Source organism: Canis lupus, chromosome 11, assembly GCF_011100685.1.
Source record: "Canis lupus familiaris isolate Mischka breed German Shepherd chromosome 11, alternate assembly UU_Cfam_GSD_1.0, whole genome shotgun sequence".
Taxonomy (NCBI): domain Eukaryota; kingdom Metazoa; phylum Chordata; class Mammalia; order Carnivora; family Canidae; genus Canis; species Canis lupus.
This window is the reverse complement of record NC_049232.1, coordinates 23,496,900-23,517,834: the sequence shown is the minus strand read 5'-3', so window position 1 is coordinate 23,517,834 and position 20,935 is coordinate 23,496,900. Positions and strand designations below refer to the sequence as shown.

General features: G+C 52.8%; 1 protein-coding gene and 1 long non-coding RNA gene across 2 annotated transcripts; one reads left to right on the top strand and one right to left on the bottom strand.

Annotated features, from left to right (window-relative positions):
• Positions 1 to 1,187: 1,187 nt before the first annotated feature.
• Positions 1,188 to 4,701, top strand: TIFAB (TIFA inhibitor). The gene is made up of 3 exons (XM_038551610.1): positions 1,188 to 1,335; positions 1,427 to 1,591; positions 3,647 to 4,701. The coding sequence occupies exon 3, from the start codon at positions 3,666 to 3,668 to the stop codon at positions 4,254 to 4,256; it is 591 nt and encodes a 196-aa protein (XP_038407538.1). The 5' UTR covers positions 1,188 to 1,335; positions 1,427 to 1,591; positions 3,647 to 3,665; the 3' UTR covers positions 4,257 to 4,701.
• Positions 4,702 to 13,020: 8,319 nt separating this feature from the next.
• LOC102152092 lies at positions 13,021 to 17,109 on the bottom strand. Its single transcript, XR_005366372.1, has 3 exons — positions 16,825 to 17,109; positions 16,278 to 16,418; positions 13,021 to 13,525 (listed from the first exon to the last, which is right to left on the bottom strand). It is a non-coding gene; the product is annotated as an uncharacterized LOC102152092 (long non-coding RNA).
• Between the last annotated feature and the right edge of the window lie 3,826 nt (positions 17,110 to 20,935).

Genomic DNA, 20,935 nt, shown 5'->3' with positions numbered 1-20,935 from the left:
CGCAGTGTCCCATCTCCAAGGGAGGAAAACTAAGGTCCAAAGAGGGGCTGGGACTCACCCAAGGTCACATGCCAGGCTTCTGCCTGTGGCCCACTATCTTGGGTTCCCAACAGGGATGCTGAAATCTTGTGTGGATCCCAATGGGAACAGGCCTCCCCCACATACCTGGCCCAGCCCTGTGCATGCTGGGGCTTAGACACACAGTGGAGAAGACGGACTACGGGGAGGCAGCCTGAGGCTGACGCTTGGTTCCCTCCAGGGGCACACACACGTCTCGGCTCTGGGGAGCTGGTTTCCTGGGGGGAACCCCAGATGTGGTGTCACACTGGCTGGGACACATAGGGATACTTGACTGTTTCCAGATTTTCCTGTTGTCCTTCTTAGTTACTAAGCAGCCAACTAGAGTCTGAATGCTCAGAAGAGAGAAAGCGGGCTAGGCGCTGAGGAGTGCCTAGAGGGGCTGAGCCCCCAGGGTGTGGCCTGCTGAGATCTCTGTGGCTACAAGGGTCACCCATGAGGAGTGGGTAGGCAGCGGGTCTGGGACAGTGAGGGAGATTGGGGTACCTACATGCTGTGCCACCTATATATCCTCCAAGAGTCCCCAGGATAGTCTGGGTTTGATGGAAAAGAGAGAAAGGATTGTAAGCTAATTTGTTCTGGCGCCTTGGGCCTGGCACTGCCCCTCTTAGGGCCTCGACTGCCCCCTGTATAAGATGGGCACATGTCTCTTGCCAGCTCTGTGAATGCAGTGAGGACAGTATGAACACTGATGGACGATGCAGACTTGTGCCACATGAAGGGTTAGCACCATGGTGACCCTGGGTCACTTTCAGGGTGGTGAGGGCCCACAGTTCTGGGCAAGCATCCATCTTGGTCTCTCCAAGGCTGTCCTGGAAGGCCAGCAGAGCCCAGGAAGGGTGGATAGAAAAGATGGCCTTTCTGCTGTCTTGGAAGAGAGGCTGCCCACTGTGAGCAGCCATTACTCCCATCCCCTGAGGCCCTGCCCTTTCTGACACACTCAATGGCCTGCTCTGTTGCCCACTCACAGCTCCCTTGGTCACTCCTGGTCCAGCCAGAATGCTGTCCTCACAGTCTCCCATGTATGTGGGTTGCCCTCATTGGCTCTCTATTCAAAAAGCTTCTAGTTTCTAATAGGCCTGGGATTCCTTCACCCCACCCTGTGGGCAGGGGAGAAGAGGAACTCTAGACCAGCTGGCAGCTACCAGCTACCAGCCACCAGACACTGCTCTCAAGGACCCTGGGGACCGGCTACAGACATGGGCAGCACTGAAACCCAGCAGGGAACCTCCCTCCCCCCACCAGGGGCCTCTGCTAGTAAGGATCCCAGGCTGAGGTTTCTCAACCTCTCAGCTTTGGGGTTGCACTTCTGCAATGGGAAATTGTACTTCCATTTTCTTTCCTAAAGGGAAAAAGAGAACAAGAAAACCAATGAATGGTGTGACACATCACATCCCTGCACCGCAGCCGTGACTGCCAACCCCAGACGCACCCCGGCCCAGACCCACTTGCCCCTGAGAGCTCACAGCTGGAGTAGCAGATGCAGGTGTGCCCCTGGCACACCCCTGGCAAGGTAGGTGAAGGTTGGGGGGACCTCTACCCTGCCACAGCCAGGGTAGAGGGCCTGGTGGGACGAGGAGAAGGAACCCTGCAGGCTCTCCACCAGGCACCCGTCTCAGTATCTTCCTATCGTCTCACCTCAGAAACATCCCTGGGAGGGCTGCTTTCTGCTTCCCAGAAAAACTGGGGGGGGGGGGCGTCCTCCAGACATGAGAGGGCCTTGTCAGGGGCTCTGCCCTGGTGGGGGATTTCTGTCAGCGCTGGGATGCTCAGTGGAGCAGAGAGTGACAGCTCATGAGCAGCAGAGAACATTTATTTCTGGAGGATTCTCTCAAGGTCCCTGTGGCATGGGGTCAGGCCCTAGAAGTGAACTCTGAGTTTCTGGCCAGGCTTGAGGACCTGGATACCCGCTCAGCTGTCCCAGGCCCAGTTCACCTTTCGTACCTCGGGAGGAGATGGGATGTGGGATGGAGACACATGTATGTCTGTGCTTTAGGGAAGTGGGGGGTCCTGAGGGGTCTGCCCCTCACTGTCAGAGTGGAAGGTCCTCACCATGAGCCTACTTAACCCAAAAGGTAGAAGGGGCAGAGGGCCTAGGACTCAGACTGCCTGTGACAAGACAAGGCTCTTATTTGCAGCATCCCAACACCTGATTTCACAGGATTTTCATGTGTGTGAGCATCTCCTCATTTAGCCATTTGGCAAATATGCCCCCAGACAGATATTGTGGCCAGGCCTCATTTGCACAGGGCAGTGGGACACAGGGCAGCTCAGACCACAGCCTGCCCCAGGGGCCTCAGAGATAGCAAGAGGAGCAGAGCTCAGGGAAGACAAGACAAGGACCCACATAACTCTGATGTGTAATGAGAAGATGAGCTGAATGGGGGGTGTCCAGAGGAGATTGGAGGCCAGAGAGAAGAAGAGAGCTTCATAGAAGAGGCCACATTTGAACTAGTTCTTTAAAGATGAGCTGTATTTGGGCAGAGTTTGGATGGAAGATGCATTCTTAGCAGAGACAATACTGCAGGCCAAAGCCTGGTGCTGGGAAAGTACACAATTAGTTATTCAAATCCATGCATCTCTTGGTTCCCACTGAAGGAGATGGCAGGTTCTGGACCATATGGGGTTGGGGGATGTGCCAGAGAGTTTATATTCCTCAAATCCATGCAGGAGCAAAGCCAGCTATTGTAAGTAGCCTTACTGCACATGCCCATGAGATTTCTAAAAGACAAATTACCAGAGGTGAAATTACTGGGACAAAGGATGTGTGCTTTTCACACTGTGGCAGCCTTGTTACGAGGCCCTGCAGAGCCCCTGTCAGTTCTTGAGGCTCTCCACCTTCTTCAGCAGGATCTGTCTCCTGCCCATCTAGTGAGACATCCATGTCCAAAATGTACTTGGTATAGTGCCAGGCCCATAGAAGCACTCAGAACATGCTAGCTGGTTTTGTTCTTTCTCTGGTCCCCCAGGAGCCAGCTGGGCTTCCCCAGTCTGTCTGTCCATAACCCCTGCTGCTAGAAGCACCTCTCTCCTCTACCAGCTGGGTGTTTTAGAGACCAAGGGCTTGTTCTCCTGTTGCTTGGGCTCATTCCCAGCAGTTGATCAGGGCCTGGCCCAGAGGAGGGCCTAGCAGGGGTTTTTGTGTGTGACTGTTGGATACGAGGAAGGTGTATCCTGTCTGCCTGCCCTTCCCTTCCCACGAAGCAGGGCCAGATTGTCTCCAAATGACAGTAGGCCACCAAAACCACACCATGCAGGCTGGAATGCCTTATACCTTGCAAAGACAAGGACGGGCATACTTATATTACAGAAAAGAAAGCTAAAGCTCAGAGCGGATGAGTGTTAAGTCCTACTCACAGAGCATCTAGAGATGAAGCTGAGGCTACACCCAGTGGGGCTGACCTTCCACACCAACTCCGGCCTTGGCGCCATCCCAACTTGGACAGAATGACCATCCCCACCCTCCGTGCTCTGCTGGACGTGGTTTAGAGCCCCTGAGCTGGGCAAGCATGTCTAGCTCAGGGAGTCACAGCGGTGTCCGGCTCCAACCACGTGTCTCTTGTTCCAGCGTTCCCAGGCTCCCGGCCATGGAGAGGGCCCTCACAGTCCTGCATGTGAGCCTGCATCACCCCACACGGGACCTGGACGCCTTTGCCAAAGTCCCGGCGCAGCTGCAGCATGACACCAGCCCTCTGCTGGTGGGGCGGGGCCCGGATGCCCACCTCCGGCTGCTGCTCCCCCACCTCTCCCGCCGGCACCTGTCGCTGGAGCCCTACCGGGAGGAGGGCAGCGCCCTGCTGACCTTCTGCCTAAAGGCCCTAAGCCGCAAGGGCTGCGTGTGGGTCAATGGGCTGACTCTGAGGTTCCTGGAGCAGGTTCCCCTGAGCGTGGTCAACAGGGTCGCCTTCTCCGGCATCCAGATGGTGGTCCGTGTAGAGGGAGGCACCTCCCTGGAGGCTTTTGCCTGCTGCTTCCATCTCAGCCCTTCGCCCCTGATTCACAGGCCCCAGGCTGAGGAGACTGATGAATGGGAAAGCACCTCCCAGGAGCAGCCTCCTCCACGCCCACGGCTGCAGGCTCCAGAGCACCCGGGGCTCCACCGCCCTTCCCTGGCAAGCCCCGAAGGAGGAACAGAAACACAGCTCCAGAAGGAGCCCTCGGACAGGGTACCCTGCTAGTCCCCTCAGCTGCCCAGAGCAAGCCTTGCCTGTCATAGGACTTCAACCCTTGAAGCGACACTGGGCGAGGTCGACAAGCAAGACCTGACCGGTCATGATGAACTGATTTTGCAAACATGAACAGCCTGGGGTGGGGGAGCAGCGTCCCCAGTTACAGCTATGCAAGGTAATGGGAACTTCATATACTTTTAGAGGCCCTGAGGGGTCTGAGAGCCTCCTCAAGCCTCTCCCCACGTTTCCCTCCTCTCGTCTGCCTAGGAGTTACTTTATGTTGCTAATTTCGTGAGCTGCTTAAGAGCTGGAGTTTGAGGTTGCGAGAGGAATGTATGGACACATGTAACAATTACGTTTGTGGTAGCTCGGGGTTACCTTGGGCTTTCAAATACCCACAGGCACTTGGGGCTTAGGGAAGCCTGTGTTTAATAAACTGCAAGTATTTCATTAAGCTGGCATACCCAATAGGATTCCCCGATCCCCAGATGGGCTGCATGCACGCCACGTTGTCACGCAGAGGCGGGGGCGGGAAACACAGAAGAGGTGTAAGAGGAAATTGGAAAGGTGGGGGCTCACATTTCTGGAAAGGATCCGGGCAGAGCTCAGGGTCTCCTGGCGGTGGGGAGCTGGGGGCTGGGCCTGCCTGGAAATTCATCATCAGGGTCATCCTAACGTTCCCTCACTGTGTCATTTCTGGATCAAAGCCTTGGCTGATAAGAGGGCAAAGTCTTCCGGGAAAGGTGGCTTCCCAGAGCAGTGGGCTCATTCAGGGCTCATTCAGGGCTCATGAGAGGGTGGGGAGGGAGGTTGTGATAGAATTCAGCTCAGCAGTTATTTTACTCAAAGTGGGTCATGTACCTATGAGGGTGGGCTTTCAAAAATAAGGGACAAGTAGTGAGCCAGGCAGGCCAAGGGTGGGACAATTTTATCAATGAACAGGGGAGCTGGGCATAGGCAGCCCCTGTCTATGTCATCCTAGGAGCAGTGGGGGTTTGGAAGTGCCATTTAGAAACAATGTTCACTGTGTAAAGAAGGAAGGGACCCACAAATTCAGGTTGTCGTCATCATCCCAGACTGTGCTATAGAATATCTGAGACACTGAGGCCATGATGCCGCCTACTGGCTGGCTCACATCTTCAGGCCTAGAACAACGTCCAACAAGGCTTTCAACACTACTTCCCACCCAAGAAGAAAAGCCCCTTTGCACCCAAGGCGGGCTGCAAGGAGATTCAGCTGCACTGCAAGGTCCTCCCTGAGCATCCCCCTCCTTGGGGGAAGATAGCAGTGGGGAGGACCCAGGCCTCTTCTAGCCTGGGAGGCTTCCTTTCTAATAGGGAATAATGCAAGTGCACTCATATCACAGCCACAAGGCACAGGAGGGCAAGGGCTGTGAGGAAAGGGGGCCATCCAATATTGTGAATGGCCCTAGGGGAGGTCCCCAAGTGGTCCTTCACTCAGTCATTCAACAAACTTTCACCAGATGCAATGCAAAGCCCTGAGAATCTGCAGTGAATGAGGCTGACAAAGTCTCTGCCCTCAGAGAGCTTGTGCAGGCTCATGAAGACACCTGTTGAGGAGCAAATCACTTCATCATTTGATCACCACTGTTATTGCTGCTAAAAATATTGTGTTTTCTCTCTCTTCAAGCTGGGGTTAACATTAGCTGTACCATTAAGTGGCCATGTCTGATGAGCGCTTACTGTGTGCTCAGGACTCTGCTAGGTGCTATGTGCCCTGCCCAGCTGAATCCTAAAAACACTAAGATAGATGATGGTATTAATACATTGCACAGATGAGGAAATTGAGACTTAGAAAGGGTATCTTGCCCAAAATTCATGCCACTCACTAGCCCTGTGATCTTGGGCAAGTGACTTAGCCTGCTCTTGTCTCCATTTATCCCTCAGAAAAGGCATAAGATAATAGTACCCATCCATGGTGGTGTTATTATGGTCATAGGAGGTGGCATATGTAAAGCTCGGAGAGAAGCATCTATCACACAGTTAGATACCTACCACTGTAAGACCTGAGAGAGGGAACATAACAAGTCCATATCCACGGGCTCACCTAGGATGCATATATGGAGCTAGAGAAGGTTGGAAGCCTGGTAAACTGGCTACAGAGCCCAAGAGCTCATCTGCACTCTGTGACCACCTGATAAAGGATTTTGTCTTTGCTGTAGACCTGGCAGGCAGTCAGGGGGAGGCTTTGCTTGCCTCCAGAAGGCTCAATATTCAGAGTTTGTAGGATATGAGACACCTTGATGTCAAGACTGGCAAGCAGAAGAAGCCATGTGCTAGGTGGTTTCATGAAGCCCACCATTTTGAAAGCACCTTTAAATTTCATACACAGATTCTAAATGCAGCGATGATCCCTCCAGAGACCAAAATGTTCCCAAGACTATGCTAGGGAGCAGCAGTGTACCTGTAGAAAGGGGAACACACAGGGGAGACTGCATCTGACCTTCAAAGGCAGAAGAGAGGAAGTTGGCTGGGGACATGCACCCCAGAGTTCCAGCGGGACAACTGCCCCACTCCTCCAGGGAACCTCTGCCACTGAGAGGGGTCCTCTCCCTTCCAGGAAGAAGCAAACCCTCCCAGATGCAAGGTCTATTAGAGGAAACAAGCTGCCTCCCCCATGAGGAGTCTGAGACTCAGAGTCAAGTGTTGGGGAGTCCCTCTGGGACCACAGGATGAAGTGCAGGGCAGGCCGAAGGGAGCCAGGACATGTCCCACTTGTTTCAGACTCTGTTGATTCCCAAACTCTCCTTGCAGAATCCCCTGCTCGCCTCATACCAGGTTTCAGGGCAGCAAAGCTCTGCTCCATGCTAGATTCCATTTTTCTGGAGAAGAGAACAATTTAAGTCACCAAGTCCCTGCAGCCACTCCCATTTTCACACCTGATACCACGTTCCTTGGCCTGCATAGACAGCTTGAGCAGATTGGAGAGACCCTCACAGCTGCATTCTCTCAGCCCCACGCACAGGGCAGTGCACGCAGGTGGGGGGGGATGCGTGTGCACACACACACTGTCACGAGGCATGCATGCCTGCCGTGGCGGCTCCCAGGTGGGACTCTGCAAGCGGCGGGGGTGGGGGGTGGGGGGGTGGGGGTGGGGGCTGCCTGGGTTGGAATTCATGCTCCACCACATACTGGTTCTGTGATCCTGGACAAGTGACTGAATTTCCCTGTTCCTCAAATTTCTTCTTTTGGAAAACACAAAGGGTAAAGTCTGGCTGTGGTGGTCAAATGAAGTACAGTATTTAAAGCATCTAGTGTAGTCCCTAGCACATAGTAAGTGCTCACTAGTTAGCTTTTCTTGTCCAATTCAACCAGTTCAAGGGAATAAGTCAAATGCAAGTAGATACATAGAGGGCTTACGCACACCTACACATCTGCTACAAAGAGCTATGTTAGTTCCATTCAGACACACCCTAGAGCACTACAGCTCTCTGAGACCACAGTCTAGAGATCTAGAAATCATCCCCTGTGCCCTCTAAGGCATTTTAACTCTCCCACTCCTCTGCTTTACTAAGAGGAGTCTTCCAACCTGTTTGTAAGTGAGACACCGCATCCCCTTGAGCCCCATCTCGAGGGAGACCTGAAAACTCCCCATAACTGCACGGGGCTCTGAGGCATGAACAAGCACCATGAGGATGTGATGGCAGACACATCAGATGGCACAGCTCTGGCTGGGGCCTAGAGCAAGGAAGGCCACAGCTGGACAGCAGCAGGCCCACACAGGACATCAGGATGCTGTAGCTGTAGTTGCTGTGTCTGTTGCCCTGTGAGACCTTGAGCTCCACACAGAGGAGGACCATGGGTTGTTTGCTGTTGTGTTTCTGGTGGCCTTCAGGGAGCTGGCTGGAGAATGGATGGACAGGTGGATGGGCAAGGAAGCAGTCACCTGGGCTGTGTGAAGCCATGAGCCAGGCAGGTGAGGGCACGGCCAAGCCTGGCAGTGGTGGACAAGAGAGATGGGGTGGCCCGCTGGGGCAACAAGGCCTGGAAGCCGTGGGCAGGTGGTAAGTCTTTGCCCGCTCCAGGCCCTGGTGAAGGGACCCCAGATCCACTAGCTGGGATGGAATAGGGCTGCTGCTTCTGTTGGTGTTTTCGCCTCTGCAGTCCAACCAGAAATCTGGGTTTTTGAAATTCTGTGGGACAACTGCTGGGGAAGGTTGACAGGTCTGACAGGTCCTCAAGTCACTGAGGATAGGGCTCAGGCAACACTTCCTGCCCTAAGCAGAGGCACAGAGATGGCCCCAGGAGATCCTGGGAGGGCTCCAAGCCCTAGCAGTCATGAGGTGGGCTGGCAGGATTGAGACTGGGCCTAAGGCTCACCACATCTCCCTAGGATCTGGTTTGACCCCTCTGCTCCACCCTGTGCAATGGGGGCCACCTCCATAGAACCTCCTCCCCCAAACACACACTAGGAACACACTGCCTCCTAAGCCAATGCCCCACCTGCACAGATCGGAGCCGTCCTGTAAAGCGATTGCCCCTGGTAGGGCAGCTAAGATGCCACACTGCTGGAGGCATCTGCATTTTCACAGAAAGGATTAGAGTGGGTGATGTCTTCTCTGAAGGAGTGTGTTTCTTTGTAGAAGGAGTAGCATTAAAGGTCTCACAGTAGGCCAACAAAGGAAACATTTCCCTTTCCCCTCAAAATCGACAGTCATTTCGGGATGCCAGGGTGACTCAGCAGTTGAGCGTCTGCCTTTGGCTCAGGTCGCAATCCAGGAGCCTGCTTCTCCTTCTGCCTATGTCTCTGCCCCTCTGTGTGTGTCTCACAAATAAATAAAATCTTTTTAAAAATCGACAGTCATTTCATAAATGTATAAAGCAGGACATAGTCAAAGGGCTGGCTCAAGGTTTCCCTGTGACTAAACAAAGCTAAGGCAGGATTCTAACAGAGCTAAGAACGGATTTTCTGCCTAACAGCCCGCTGAAGGGCCAGGCTGCTGTCAGCAAAGACATGTGCAGAAGCAAGTAAGTCCCATGCGGTGTGGATGGTTCATCACCACCTCCAGGACGCCCACCTACACCCCCAAACTGAGCTGTGGAGGGGAGACCTGCCTCCGACTTAATCTACTGTGTGAGCTTGGGTCTTCTCCGTCAGCTTCCACCCCGTGACCCCCGGTAAATGTTGCCATCGGGCTAGCTGGTCCCCAAGCCGGACCCCCCAGCGTTCTGTTGCCGCAGCAGCCCTGCCCGCCTCTTGGTGCTCCGGCCGCTGGCCAGCTCTTGAGGCCTGAGCCCTGTACCAGTCTTCGGGAGAAGAGCAAATGGACCCAGCTCCTCCGCCTCCCAGACGAGATGCCAAGTAAATGAACTCTATTCACATGGCAGGGCTGTGATCCCTTTTACCTTGAACATGAACTCACAGGCGGATTAAAGTGAACTAAAGCCTACCATTTGAGTTACATTCTCAGCTGATTGGAAACATGCATTACCTCCCCATGACCGGGCCGCGAGAAGGGAAGTTATTATTTTTCTTTAGAGTTTGTAAACTCTTTATGGCTGAGGCAGCTTTAATCCTGCTGGGGGAAAAAATGATCCGGGAAGAAATTGCTCTCATTTACCTTTGTTTTCCAATCACACGCTCCAGTGGGAACAAAACATCCTAAGATCCTAAGTGAAGGGATGTGGGAAGCGAGGTGATCCCCGACAGAAGAGTTTAATTATTTTCTTCTTTAAGCGCGTGCGTTGAAAAGGCTTTATAGTGCCGTCTGCTAGGGGGCTCGCTCCACAAAAATGTGCACCCCTCCAATGAGCCCGGCACTGCCCAAGCTCTTACTATTGTCTGCCTCTCTTTCCGGGGCCACGCGGTCTCCCTCTCTTCACCATGCCTACCTTTACAAGGGCTGCTGGCGGCCACGTCCCCGGCTCCAGGCCTTTGGGAACCAGGAAGGAGTCTGAGAAAGGGCAGATTGGAATAGAGATCAAATCACCGTCCTGGGAGGAGGGAGAGACTCGTGGAGTCTGGAGTTCTAAAGGGGGTTTTCTGTCCTCCTCTGTTATTTCTCTGATCCTCTGCATTACCTAACAGAGAAATGACACAGAGCAGGTACCGAGCAAAACCATCACGACGCCCAGGCGCTGAGCCAAGCATCCTAACTGCTGGAAGGGGCCCCAGCTGAGACATCTGCCCTGCTTGCCTTTAAAGCTGCAGAGGCAGGGGGTAGGGGGTGGGGAATCTTCACAGTAAAGCAGAGGCAGGGCCCTTCCAAGGGAGGGCTCGGTCAGGCAGCCAGCCATGGGCTTCCAATAATTGCTTCTTTGAGGGCTCGGGGCGCTGTGATATCATTCTTCCATTCGTCTGCGGCTCGCTGTGCACAGGCCGAGAAGATGGATCCTATTAGGTCACCTTGCTTGGGGGAAGGGAGGGTGCGGGGTGGAAGAGGGTGTGTATCAGGGTCCGGTCAAAAAAACAAAAACCACTTGAAGTATTTTAAAAATGTAGCTCAGGGAATGGAGTACAGAGGCGATGTACCTCAGAAATGGGACACCTGGGTGGCTCAGCAGTTGAGCGCCTGTCTTTGGCTTGGGTCGTGACCCCGGAGTCCTAGGATTGAGTTCCGCATCAGGCTCCCTGCATGGAGCCTCCTTCTCCCTCTGTGTCTCTTCCTCTCTCTCTATCTCTCATGAGTAAATAAAATAAATATCTTAAAAAAAATAAAGAAAAGAAGGAAAGAAAGAAAGAAAGAAAGAAAGAAAGAAAAAGAAAGAAAGAAAGAAAGAGAAAGAGAAAGAAAGAGAGAAAGAAAGAAAGAGAGAAAGAAAGAAAAGAAACCAGCCAAAGCAGGTGTTCCCTACCCGGCTCGCTCCCACTCCTGGAGCTACGAGGAAACGGAGAGAGGTGGTTGTTGCCAGAGCCAGAGCGGGCACTGCCCAGCACGGAGCTAGAACTACTGTGAATTTTCCCTGCGGAGGCCGTCCGGAGGGAGCTGGAGCTGAAGAGGAGATGTACCTGCTGTTTGACTCCCCCCCTGCCAAGGCCAGGTGCTGAGGGAAAAGGTGAAATACCCTGGCTTCTCCCCGAGCCCAGCCCTGAAGGCAGCAGAAGGCAGCTGATGAGCAAGCCTGGGGAATGCACCCCATGGGGTGGACCCCTGCAGTACAAAGCGGAGGAGAGAAGGGAGAATGATGGGTCTGAGGGTCAATGGCTAAGGCCAGCACAGGGACTATGGCCATTGCAGTTTGCCTCAGCCCCTGCCTAGGGCCCTGGGCCACCAGAAACGGAGAGGAAAGAAAGAGAGAGGAAAGAAAGGGAGAGGAAAGGGGGCCCAGCATAGGGGGCCCAGCATAGAGGGCCACCTGGAGGCAAAAGGCAAACACAGATGCCCCTCCTACTGGTCACCCCAACTACATAACCTTTGGCATCTATATAAGAAAGGCAAGAGGAGGGCACGGGAGGACAGGAACCATAAAACGAGGTCCAGAGAATTGCTAGGCGTGGCCGTCCTTGCCTGGACCATGCAATCTGGCCGGGGTGCCTGCCTTGACACCCCATCTCTTCCCACCCCAGAGGCAGGGCAACAGAGCAGAGTCCAAACCCCCACTGCTCTCCACTTACTGACTCTAAAACTTCCTTCATCCCCCAAGCCGCTGATCCTCAGGTATAAAATGGAGATTCTATCAGTCCTTGCCTCCCCTCTGTGGAGGCTGAAACACATGTACATGGATAAGGGGACTTAGCACGCACACCATGGACGTGCTCAACGAATGCCAGCAGTTAATGTTCACTACCAGCTCTCCCAGAAAGTTTCTTCCTCCAGAAAGTCCTCCTGCTTTTTTCCACAAGGGAATCCTCTCCTCCAAGCTCCAAGCCCATGTGGGGACGCTCAGAGGGGTTTTCAGGCAGCGATCCACGGTATCAACCGCCAGAGGTGTTTCCTCAGCTGGGAATACGTGTACTTGCCGTGAACTCCGCACCATGCCGGAGCATCTCCCCAGGCAAGGCTCAGAGTGTGGATGGAACAGCCCCCTGGCACGCAGTGCATCCTTAGTAAGGGCCCTGCTGACTGAAAGACAAAGCCAGCTGGGAGAAAGAATGTGGGTGGGGTAAAGGCAGACCTATAAGGAATGAGGCTTTGAGAAGAACCTCAGCTCACACCAAACCTGCTGGTTGAACAGGTTAAAATGCACGTAAAACAGCTAATTACTCAGGAGGGGACAAGGCCAGGGCGAGTGGTTTGCTGAGTGAACAGACTTGCTGTATCTCTAGGACCCTGAGCCCTGAAGCAAGGACAAATCCCAGCCAGGCCATGCAGGGCATACCCCTGATTCTTCTGCTCTCCGCCAGTGGGTTTTCCTGTTTCCAGATGAGTCCTATCTCCATGGTTCGACACAGGTGCCCAGCCTACCACCATCCAGAAACACACATGTTAGGTGCAAAGCTCCCAGACTTGAACCTCTGCCCTGGGGAGCCCTGGAAACAAGCAGGCTGGATGCTTGATGTCGGAGGCTTCCAGAATCAGCCCTGGGCCTCATTACGGAGGCATACATGGTCCCCTGTGGACACACGTTGGAGACCAACGAGGGAAGCTAATCATCAGGGGGCTCCATCTTTCACTTTTACGTTCCTCTTCCCCGGGCCTGCGGTTGCTGTGCAGATTTCAAGTTGAAACGTCAGGAAAGCCTCATGTGGTTTGACTTCTTCCCCATTCCACCCTCCACCCCTCCCAGCACACACACAGACTCACGCACATGCCTGCCTCTGGTCTCTGTCAAGCACCCTGGGGAAAGTGTTGGTTAGAAATCCGCGGGGCAATTATCAGCGGTGAGCTTTGCTTCTCCGTTAAAGAAAGAGAAAATACCTCCAGTTGAGACTCTCAGCAGGCTTTACAAAACCAGGGAGAGGGGGGCGATGTTTTGGCTCAGCTCAGGGGGGTGGAAACAGAAGCCGAGGAGAGACCTCATTATAAGAAGGATAGGGGCATTCGGAGGAGCCCAGATTGTTCTGAACAAAGAAATGCCCTCCACCCTGGCCACGAGGTCCCAGGAGTACTGGCACAGCTTAGTCTGATGGAGAAAGCAGGGGGTCGAGAGCTTCCATTCAGCGTGGCCGAAAGTTACTGAGAAAGTCACCGAAGGCTCTGCAGCCCTCACTTTGCCAATCTCTACGGTCAGGTGTGTGCTGGTAGATGGTTGACCACAGGCCCTCTGGGTGATGGGGGAGCTCTGATTATAGTGTGGGACGTTTCCTCATTTCCATAATGGAAATTCTCGCACTGCGGTCAGTTTCAAGGTATCAGGATGACATCACTGAACCTGGAGCTGGAAAGAGACGTACAGTGAGCTCCCAGATACAATATGTGTAAATACCTCAAGAGCATAGAAATAGCAAAATGTGGCAAATGATTACAAAACAATGATTATTATTTATTAGCTGTATTTAATATAATTTATGGAACTGTAAGTTCATGTGATTTAATTTTTAATAATAGCTTCTTTTTTATTTAACTTCAATTAATTAACATATAGTGTATTATTGGTTTCAGAGGTAGAGGTCAGTGGTTCATCAGTCTTATACAACACCCAGGGCTCATTACATCCCATGACCCCCTTAATGCCCGTCACCCAGTTTCCCCATTCCCTCCACCTCTTTCCCCTCCAGCAACCCTGTTTGTTTCCTATGGTTAAGAATCTCTCATGGTTTGCCTCCTTCTCTGGTTGATCTTATTTTATTTTTTTTCCCTTCCCCTATGTTCCTCCATTTTGTTTCTTAAATTCCACATAAAAGTGAGATCATATGATAATTGTCTTTCTCTGATTGACTTATTTCACTTAGCATAATACCCTCTAGTTCCATCCACATCATCGCACATGGTAAGATTTCATTCTTTTTGATGGCTGAGTAATATCCATTGTGTATACATCCCTCATCTTCTTTATCCATTCATCTGCTGATGGACATCTGGGCTCTTTCCGTAGTTTGGCTATTGCGGACTTTGCTGCTATAAACATTGGGGTGCAGATGCCCTTTCGGATCACTATGTTTGTGTCCTTTGGATAAACAACCAGTAGGCGATTGCTAGGTCACAGGGTAGCTCTATTTTCAACTTTTTGAGGAGGCTCCATACTGTCCTCCAGAGTGGCTATTTAACAGTCACCTCTTATAAGACAGTTTGAGGCAGCTCCCGCACAGTCATACAGAGAAAATTGCAGCCCCTGAGAAGGGTGGGCCAGAGGAATGAAAAATCAATGTGAAAATGCCTTGAAATGGTGACTACACAGAAGTGTTGGAGAAATCAGAGTGAGCCTCCTAAGAAAACCGTACAATGTTTTGCCATTTAAAAGTGAACACGTTTATATTTACAACGTTATCCAAAATACATAAAATAGGGCAGCCCCGGTGGCGCAGCGGTTTAGCGCCGCCTGCAGCTCAGGGCGTGATCCTGGAGACCCCGGATCGAGTCCCACATCAGGCTCCCTGCGTGGAGCCTGCTCCTCCCTCTGCCTGTGTCTCTCTGCCTCTATCTTTCTAGCTGTGTCTCTATGAATAAATAAATAAAATCTTAAAAAAAAAAAGAACTCTCTGAACTATCTTTAAAAAAAAAACAAAATACATAAAATATTTAACGTTATTTAAAATACTCTTAAGGGGATTCCTTGATACAGACGAGGAAACTAAGATTCACTGAGGGGAATGGTGCCCGAATCCACAGAGCTGGTGGATTGTCGCTCTTCTCCTCACCCCTCCACCCACGCACACCTAGTGAGGGGTGGCCCACAGGCTCTGCTGACACTGGGTTGTAGAGCCCCACTGTCAATGCCTGCCTAGCAGATGTCACCAGACATCTGTGCCAGGACCTGAAATCCATCCCCTGTCTTCAAAATGTGCCATCAGGTATTAGCAAAGAGGCTGTGCTCACTTCTTTCCTGGGATCTCTCTCTTAGAGCTCAGGGCAATATAGGTCGCCTGGCATTTTGAGGCCACCTTCTTTTTCTGAAGGAAAAACATCTCTCTGGGCCCCACCTCATCTCCCTACCCCCTTAGACACCGGATGTTGAAGTCTCTGGTAAATTGAACAGCTGGGAGCAGAGAGACTTTCAGCTCAGTCTCTGAGCTATAGCCAAACCCAGAGGCCTCCAGGACATGGAGAGCAGGGTGGTACCTGATTGGCCACCCAGACTGTGTGCAAGCATTTACCTGGCAGCCCTTTGGGGGGTCCAGAGAGGCCACCCTCCCAACCCAGAGCAACTGGCATTGGATTCCAGATGAGATCAGGACCCTTGTTTGAGGCTTGGATCCCAGGACCCTTGTTTGAGGCTTGGATCCCAGACCCAAACGCACATGTGGTGGGGAACCAGTCCCCTACAAAATCTTCTGGTGCAAAGTTAGCCCTTCTCCCACCTCCCACCTCTTCCCGGCTTTTGTACTATAGCTCTGGCTTCTGGGTAGGAAACACCTCATTGTCCAGGCCACATCCCTTCAATTCTTTGTCATTTCAAATTTTCTGGCATGGAGGTTTGGTATGCTTGGCGCTTTACGGCCGTTTGCAGTGTAATTCTGTTCCTGTCCTGCCATTCAATTTGAATTAAATATCAAACAGATGTGAGTCATTTTTTTGCTCTTTTTAAAGAAAAAGTTTAATATTAGGGAGCATGCCCTCCTATATGATCAGGAAAGCCGTTCAGAGAAATAAGCCCCTTCAAATTAAAAAAGAATCACATTGGTTAACGTTAAGATGCTTTCAAGTGATACATTTCGAAGTGCTAAGGGAAGGTGTTTCCAGCCAGCTATAAAGCAGCCAGGAGAAAAGAAGAGAAGATATACGGCCCCAGGCTGATGGGGAAATTGGAGCTCAGAGAGAGGGCAACCCCACCTGGGGAGGAAGCTCTAAACTTGGAGATGAGGCTCACAGATGGCCGGGGAGGCCATCCTCCCTAAAGGCCTGGGGGTGGGGGTGGGGCTTGCTCTCTGCAGCCCGTGTGGTCAGAGTTGAGAAGGGAGTCAGAAGGAGCTCCATTCCACTCAGAGGGTCAGCCTGACCTGGATACCCATTCCCCATCCTCACATACTTACACCAGTCTGGCACGTCTCCCCCCAGCAGTAGTTCCGGGGGTGATGGTGGAGTTGAACATGCTGAATGGCTTAATCCGTTGGTCTCCACTGCAGTCTCTTGGATAGTAGGGTCTTTGGCTTTTTGTGGGTCTTGTATACCCCCTGGAAATGGCCAAGAAAGCTATGGCTACTTGTTGGACACAGAAACATGCATAAACTTGCATACAACTTCAGAAGCCCATGGTCCCCTGATTTAGACCGCCCTCCACCCACTCCAGCCATGGCATGGAAGATTTCATCACCAAGGCACTCAGCCCACAGGACCATGGCCCCTCTGTCACACAACAGGGACCTACATCTCAAGCACCCATACGCCCGGCATCATGCACAGCCTTTTCGCGTGCCGGAGGAACTGGTCAGTCTCCAAAACCCCTCTGGTTTCTTGGCAACACGCATGCATGGAGCTCAACATTATTGGACCTGCCGCCATTCGTGGCTATGAGCCAGGGCTTCTCCAGGGCTGGCTCAGGCATTGAGTGTTTCCATGTGGTCCTTTTACTCACTGTACCTAAAAGGCAGCTCTCCAACTACAGCCGGCTGATTGCAAATGACATTTCCATGTGGCAAGGAAAAGGGCCAGAATGCCTCTGATTCCAGCTGGTTCTGGACATCCTGGACCTGGAGATGAGGCTCTGCACACCCAACATTTGCCTGTAGGGATGATGTGCAAATGCCCAGAGACCCTGCTCCACAGGGAGCATGGGGCCCTGCTGATGAGAAACAGAACCAACACTTCCTAGAATTCTGCAGACAAAAGAGGAGGTTGAGTGGAGGGATTTAGAGCAAAGAAAAGCCTAGACTTTGGAATCAGACAGCTGAAGTCTGGATCCTGGCTCTACTCCTTATAACTCCATGACCTTGGGCAAGAGACCAACCCCTCCCAGCCTCAGTGTCTCCCATCTGTAAGGAGGAGTACTGCCTATCTCGTGGGGAGTTTGGGAGAATGAAACTGGATGATGCATGCAGGGTGCTGAGCACAGTGTTTGACTTAAATGAGTGCTCAGTGTTTGAAAGTTATCTTTCTTTGGTGTTCTCTCCAAGATGACCAGCCCTCTCCCTGCGTGATGGTTCTTGCGGGGACTAGGGTGCCGGAAGGTGGGTCAAATCAGGCTTATCTCTGAAGTAGCCATAGTGATAACCATGGTGTGGGGGGGAGCAGGAGATGCGAAGGGAGGGGGGTGTGAATTGCAGTTTCATGACTCCTCTTTTGGGAGGGGAAGGAAGAAGCAGGACGGCTGAGTAGGGGAAAGTGTCAGAAATATCTGCAAGTGGTTTGAGAAGAGGAATCGAAATTCACAGGTCATTGCTGCTATTCCAACTATTAGTTTGCATCTGTGGCAACTCCATAAGAAGGAACGGAGGGCCATTCAGGAAGTCTTGGGGGGAGAGGGCGGTGCTTCTGGGAAAGGGTGAGGCCTGGCCTCTGCCCTCCAGTGACTCAGGACCATATCCATATTCTAGAACCACTCTGAGCCTCAACTGACAAGGGCTGAGGAGGCTCCTGGGAGGAGAAGGATGGAGCTATGCCTTGAATGATGGGAATTATGTTGAGCAAGGGCATCTGGGTGGCTCAGTCTATTTAGCATCTGCCTTTAGCTCAGATCATGTTCTCAGGATCCTGGGATGGAGCCTGGTGCTGGGCTCCCTGCTCAGTGGGGAGTCTGCTTCTCCCTCCCTCTCTTTCAAATAAAATAAAATCTTTTTAAAAAGAGAGAGAGAGAGAGAGAGAGAGAGAGAAGGCCACCCTCCGTGCCTTGTAGTACACTGGGCTGGAATCCCCAGACAAGGTGGCTGGCTCTCAGTGGTCTCAGGTTAGCCCTCAAGGCCACACAGCCACTGGTGAGACTCATTCATTTGTGCTTCACTAAGAACAAGAGGTCTCATCTATAGGGCTGCTCAGGTGCCTAACCTTAGAGGTCCTATCTGCCGTGAAAACACATTCCTCTCACCTTTACAGCGAGGGGCGGCCGTGTGCGATCAGACCCTGGAGGACAACCTTGAAGATCCTCCCCACGCTCTTCAGGGGCCCACAGCAGTATGTGGGGTCCTCATAGAGACTTTGCCCCATTTCACCAGTATGCCTAGGACACCCTACTCAACATAGGAACCTGATAACTGACACGCAGTCATATCTATCTCTGTTCTCATTTCATTTTCATTTAAAATTTTGCATTTAAATATTGAATGACTTAAATATATTTCCATAAACCATTACTTGCATCACCCTCCAGTCTCCCTCAAGGCACACATTTTCTGACTGTTGCAATTGGCACAGACTTGTTTCCTTTAGTTGTTTCCTTGGCATTTCACATGTCTTCATGCTTGTCATAGTGATGTCATTGGCTGTTTGTTATTACATCAATGACACACCTCAGTCTACAACAAATCGATGGGCATTTTCATTCATTATGATTTTTTTTCTGTGTCTAAAGTAATACTCTAAACTGTACAAAAGACAATTTGCCTTTGGAGTGACTCCCTTGGGGATATTCCTAAGGAGCAAAGGAGCTGGATACTCAGTTGAGAGCTGTAGGAAGATTATGTGTGTGCTCATCACACACGGTGAGTATCTCTTGAACCTTCATGCCAACACAGCGGAGTTCGTTCCTCTGATGCCCACTAGAAAATTGAGGTGGGTGGGATGGAGGGTGAGCATTTGCCCAGAGCCACCCCGTGTGTCTCCCTGTGCCATTTCTGAGAGCGCCCCTCCCTCCAGGTACACTGTGGGTAGAGCAGGAGGCCCAAGTGCCTTTACTCTTGCAGTGAGTGACCGACGCTGGATATGCCCCAAAGGTGGCATGGAGACATTATGGGATGGGGAAAGCTGCTGCTTCAGCCTCGGCACAAGCCCTGCCGATGGCTTGTCTCAGACCAAGCCCAAGGCTGCCTCCCCAGCCCCTCCAGAGACCCTGTAAGTGAGGGAGGGCGTGCTTTGTGGATCTCTAAGCCCTTTGGAAGATGTGCAAATGGGGCCAGGTCAGCCACATGAAGTGCTGGCTACAACGTGCAAACACCACCTCGGGGCGCTGCTAATCTTTCAGGTCAGGCCCTGGTGCCACCAGGCGCCCACTGTAGGCACAGAGGCCAGGGCGCCCCCCGCCAGGCCGCCCGTGTGATCCTGTGACAGCGGCAGGCAGTCCTGGGGCCCCTGGGACCAGCCACGGGGCCATCGGCTCGTGCCCGTGTCGGCCTCGTAGTGGCCTGGGCGCCCTGGCCAGCCGTCCCTGCAGGCAGAGCCGCCGCGGCTGCCGGGCCGCAGGAGCCCCCGGGCCCACAGGCCTCCCTGGCCCCCAGTGGTGCCCCCGGGCGAGGTGCACGGGGCTAACCAGAAACACCTGTGTACATGGAATTTCCTGCCCCAGTTCAGCCTTCATTTCCTCCGCCAGTAAAAACCCAAGGCGTGCAAAGGTGAAAGAAACCAGCCAGTCAATCACCTAGACGACGGCCACCAGGGCCGCAGAGACAGGACTCTCTAAATTAAATTTTAATTCCCACCCGATGGCCTGGCCAGGACGGCCGGGATTCAAACGGTGTAACGGGCCGCCTGGCCGGGCAGATGCCCGCTCTCGGTCCCTGCAGGAATCTCCTCCCCCCGGGCCGGGACGGTGGCGTGGGCCTTGGCCCTCACGGTGTGGAATGAGACCCTACGGATGAACGGGACCCCCTGGCCCCCCTCAACCTCACTCTGCAGCTGCAGAGGCTGCCCAGCTGATTAGCGGCTCAGTGCCCCGGGCTGTTTGAATTATTAGGTGCCGGGGAGATCAGAGCCCGCCGGTGACTCGGGGACATTTACCAAGACGACATCAAAGCCAGAGGCGCCCGGGTCCAAAGTGTAGGATAACGGTCAGAGCCCGAGGGTCTGCGCTCTGTCCTGGCCCAGCAGGTTTAGGTGAGGAGAGAGTCGTAAAAATGCCTCCGTTTTTCCAGAATATTTTTCCAGCAGTTCCTGCCGGCGAGAGCAGGGGGCTCGGGGCAAGAAGAGAGGTATCGAGCCCATGTTATGGTCAAACCAATTGACGCGGTGTCTGAGATAATGACTTGCCTGACCACACGGATGGAGTCCCGTCCCCCGTCCCCCTGATCTCAGCCAGTGATGGGAGGAGCCGGAGGATGACCTTGAGAGGCAACCCTGAGATCACACAGGCCTGGGCTCATAGCTCAGCGTGCACCCTCTTAACAGTTCTTAACAGTTCCTTCCCCCAGCATGGGTCCCCTGGTGCCTCCACTGGCAAATCGTGACAGCCCCTCCTCTGTAAGACTGTGAGGAGCCAAGGAGTGTCCAGGAGGTGCTTTACTCTGAGGAATGTGGCAAGCCAGGGGACCAGATGAGGCAACTTCTGTGATTCTCTCCCAGTGCATATCAGTGACAGTCACCAGAGGAATAGAAATCAAGACCTTTTCTTCAAGGGCACCTGGCCACATTCTGGACACCCCAGGCCCCACTTCCTGCTCAGCTGTGTGCAAGACACACAGGCCCCCCTCCCCATCTTATCTGCTTGGTCTCCTTGGAGGGGTCAAATACCAGTATGCATCACTGGTGGGGGCAGGTGAGCCAGGGGATGGGGGAGATTAGCACAAATCCTTCCTAGACCTTGAGAAACAACCTCTAGGGCAACCAG

What these genes read in the sequence shown, in the direction of transcription:
- TIFAB (XM_038551610.1), top strand. Translation starts at nt 3,666, where the DNA reads ATGGAGAGGGCCCTCACAGTCCTGCATGTGAGCCTGCATCACCCCACA.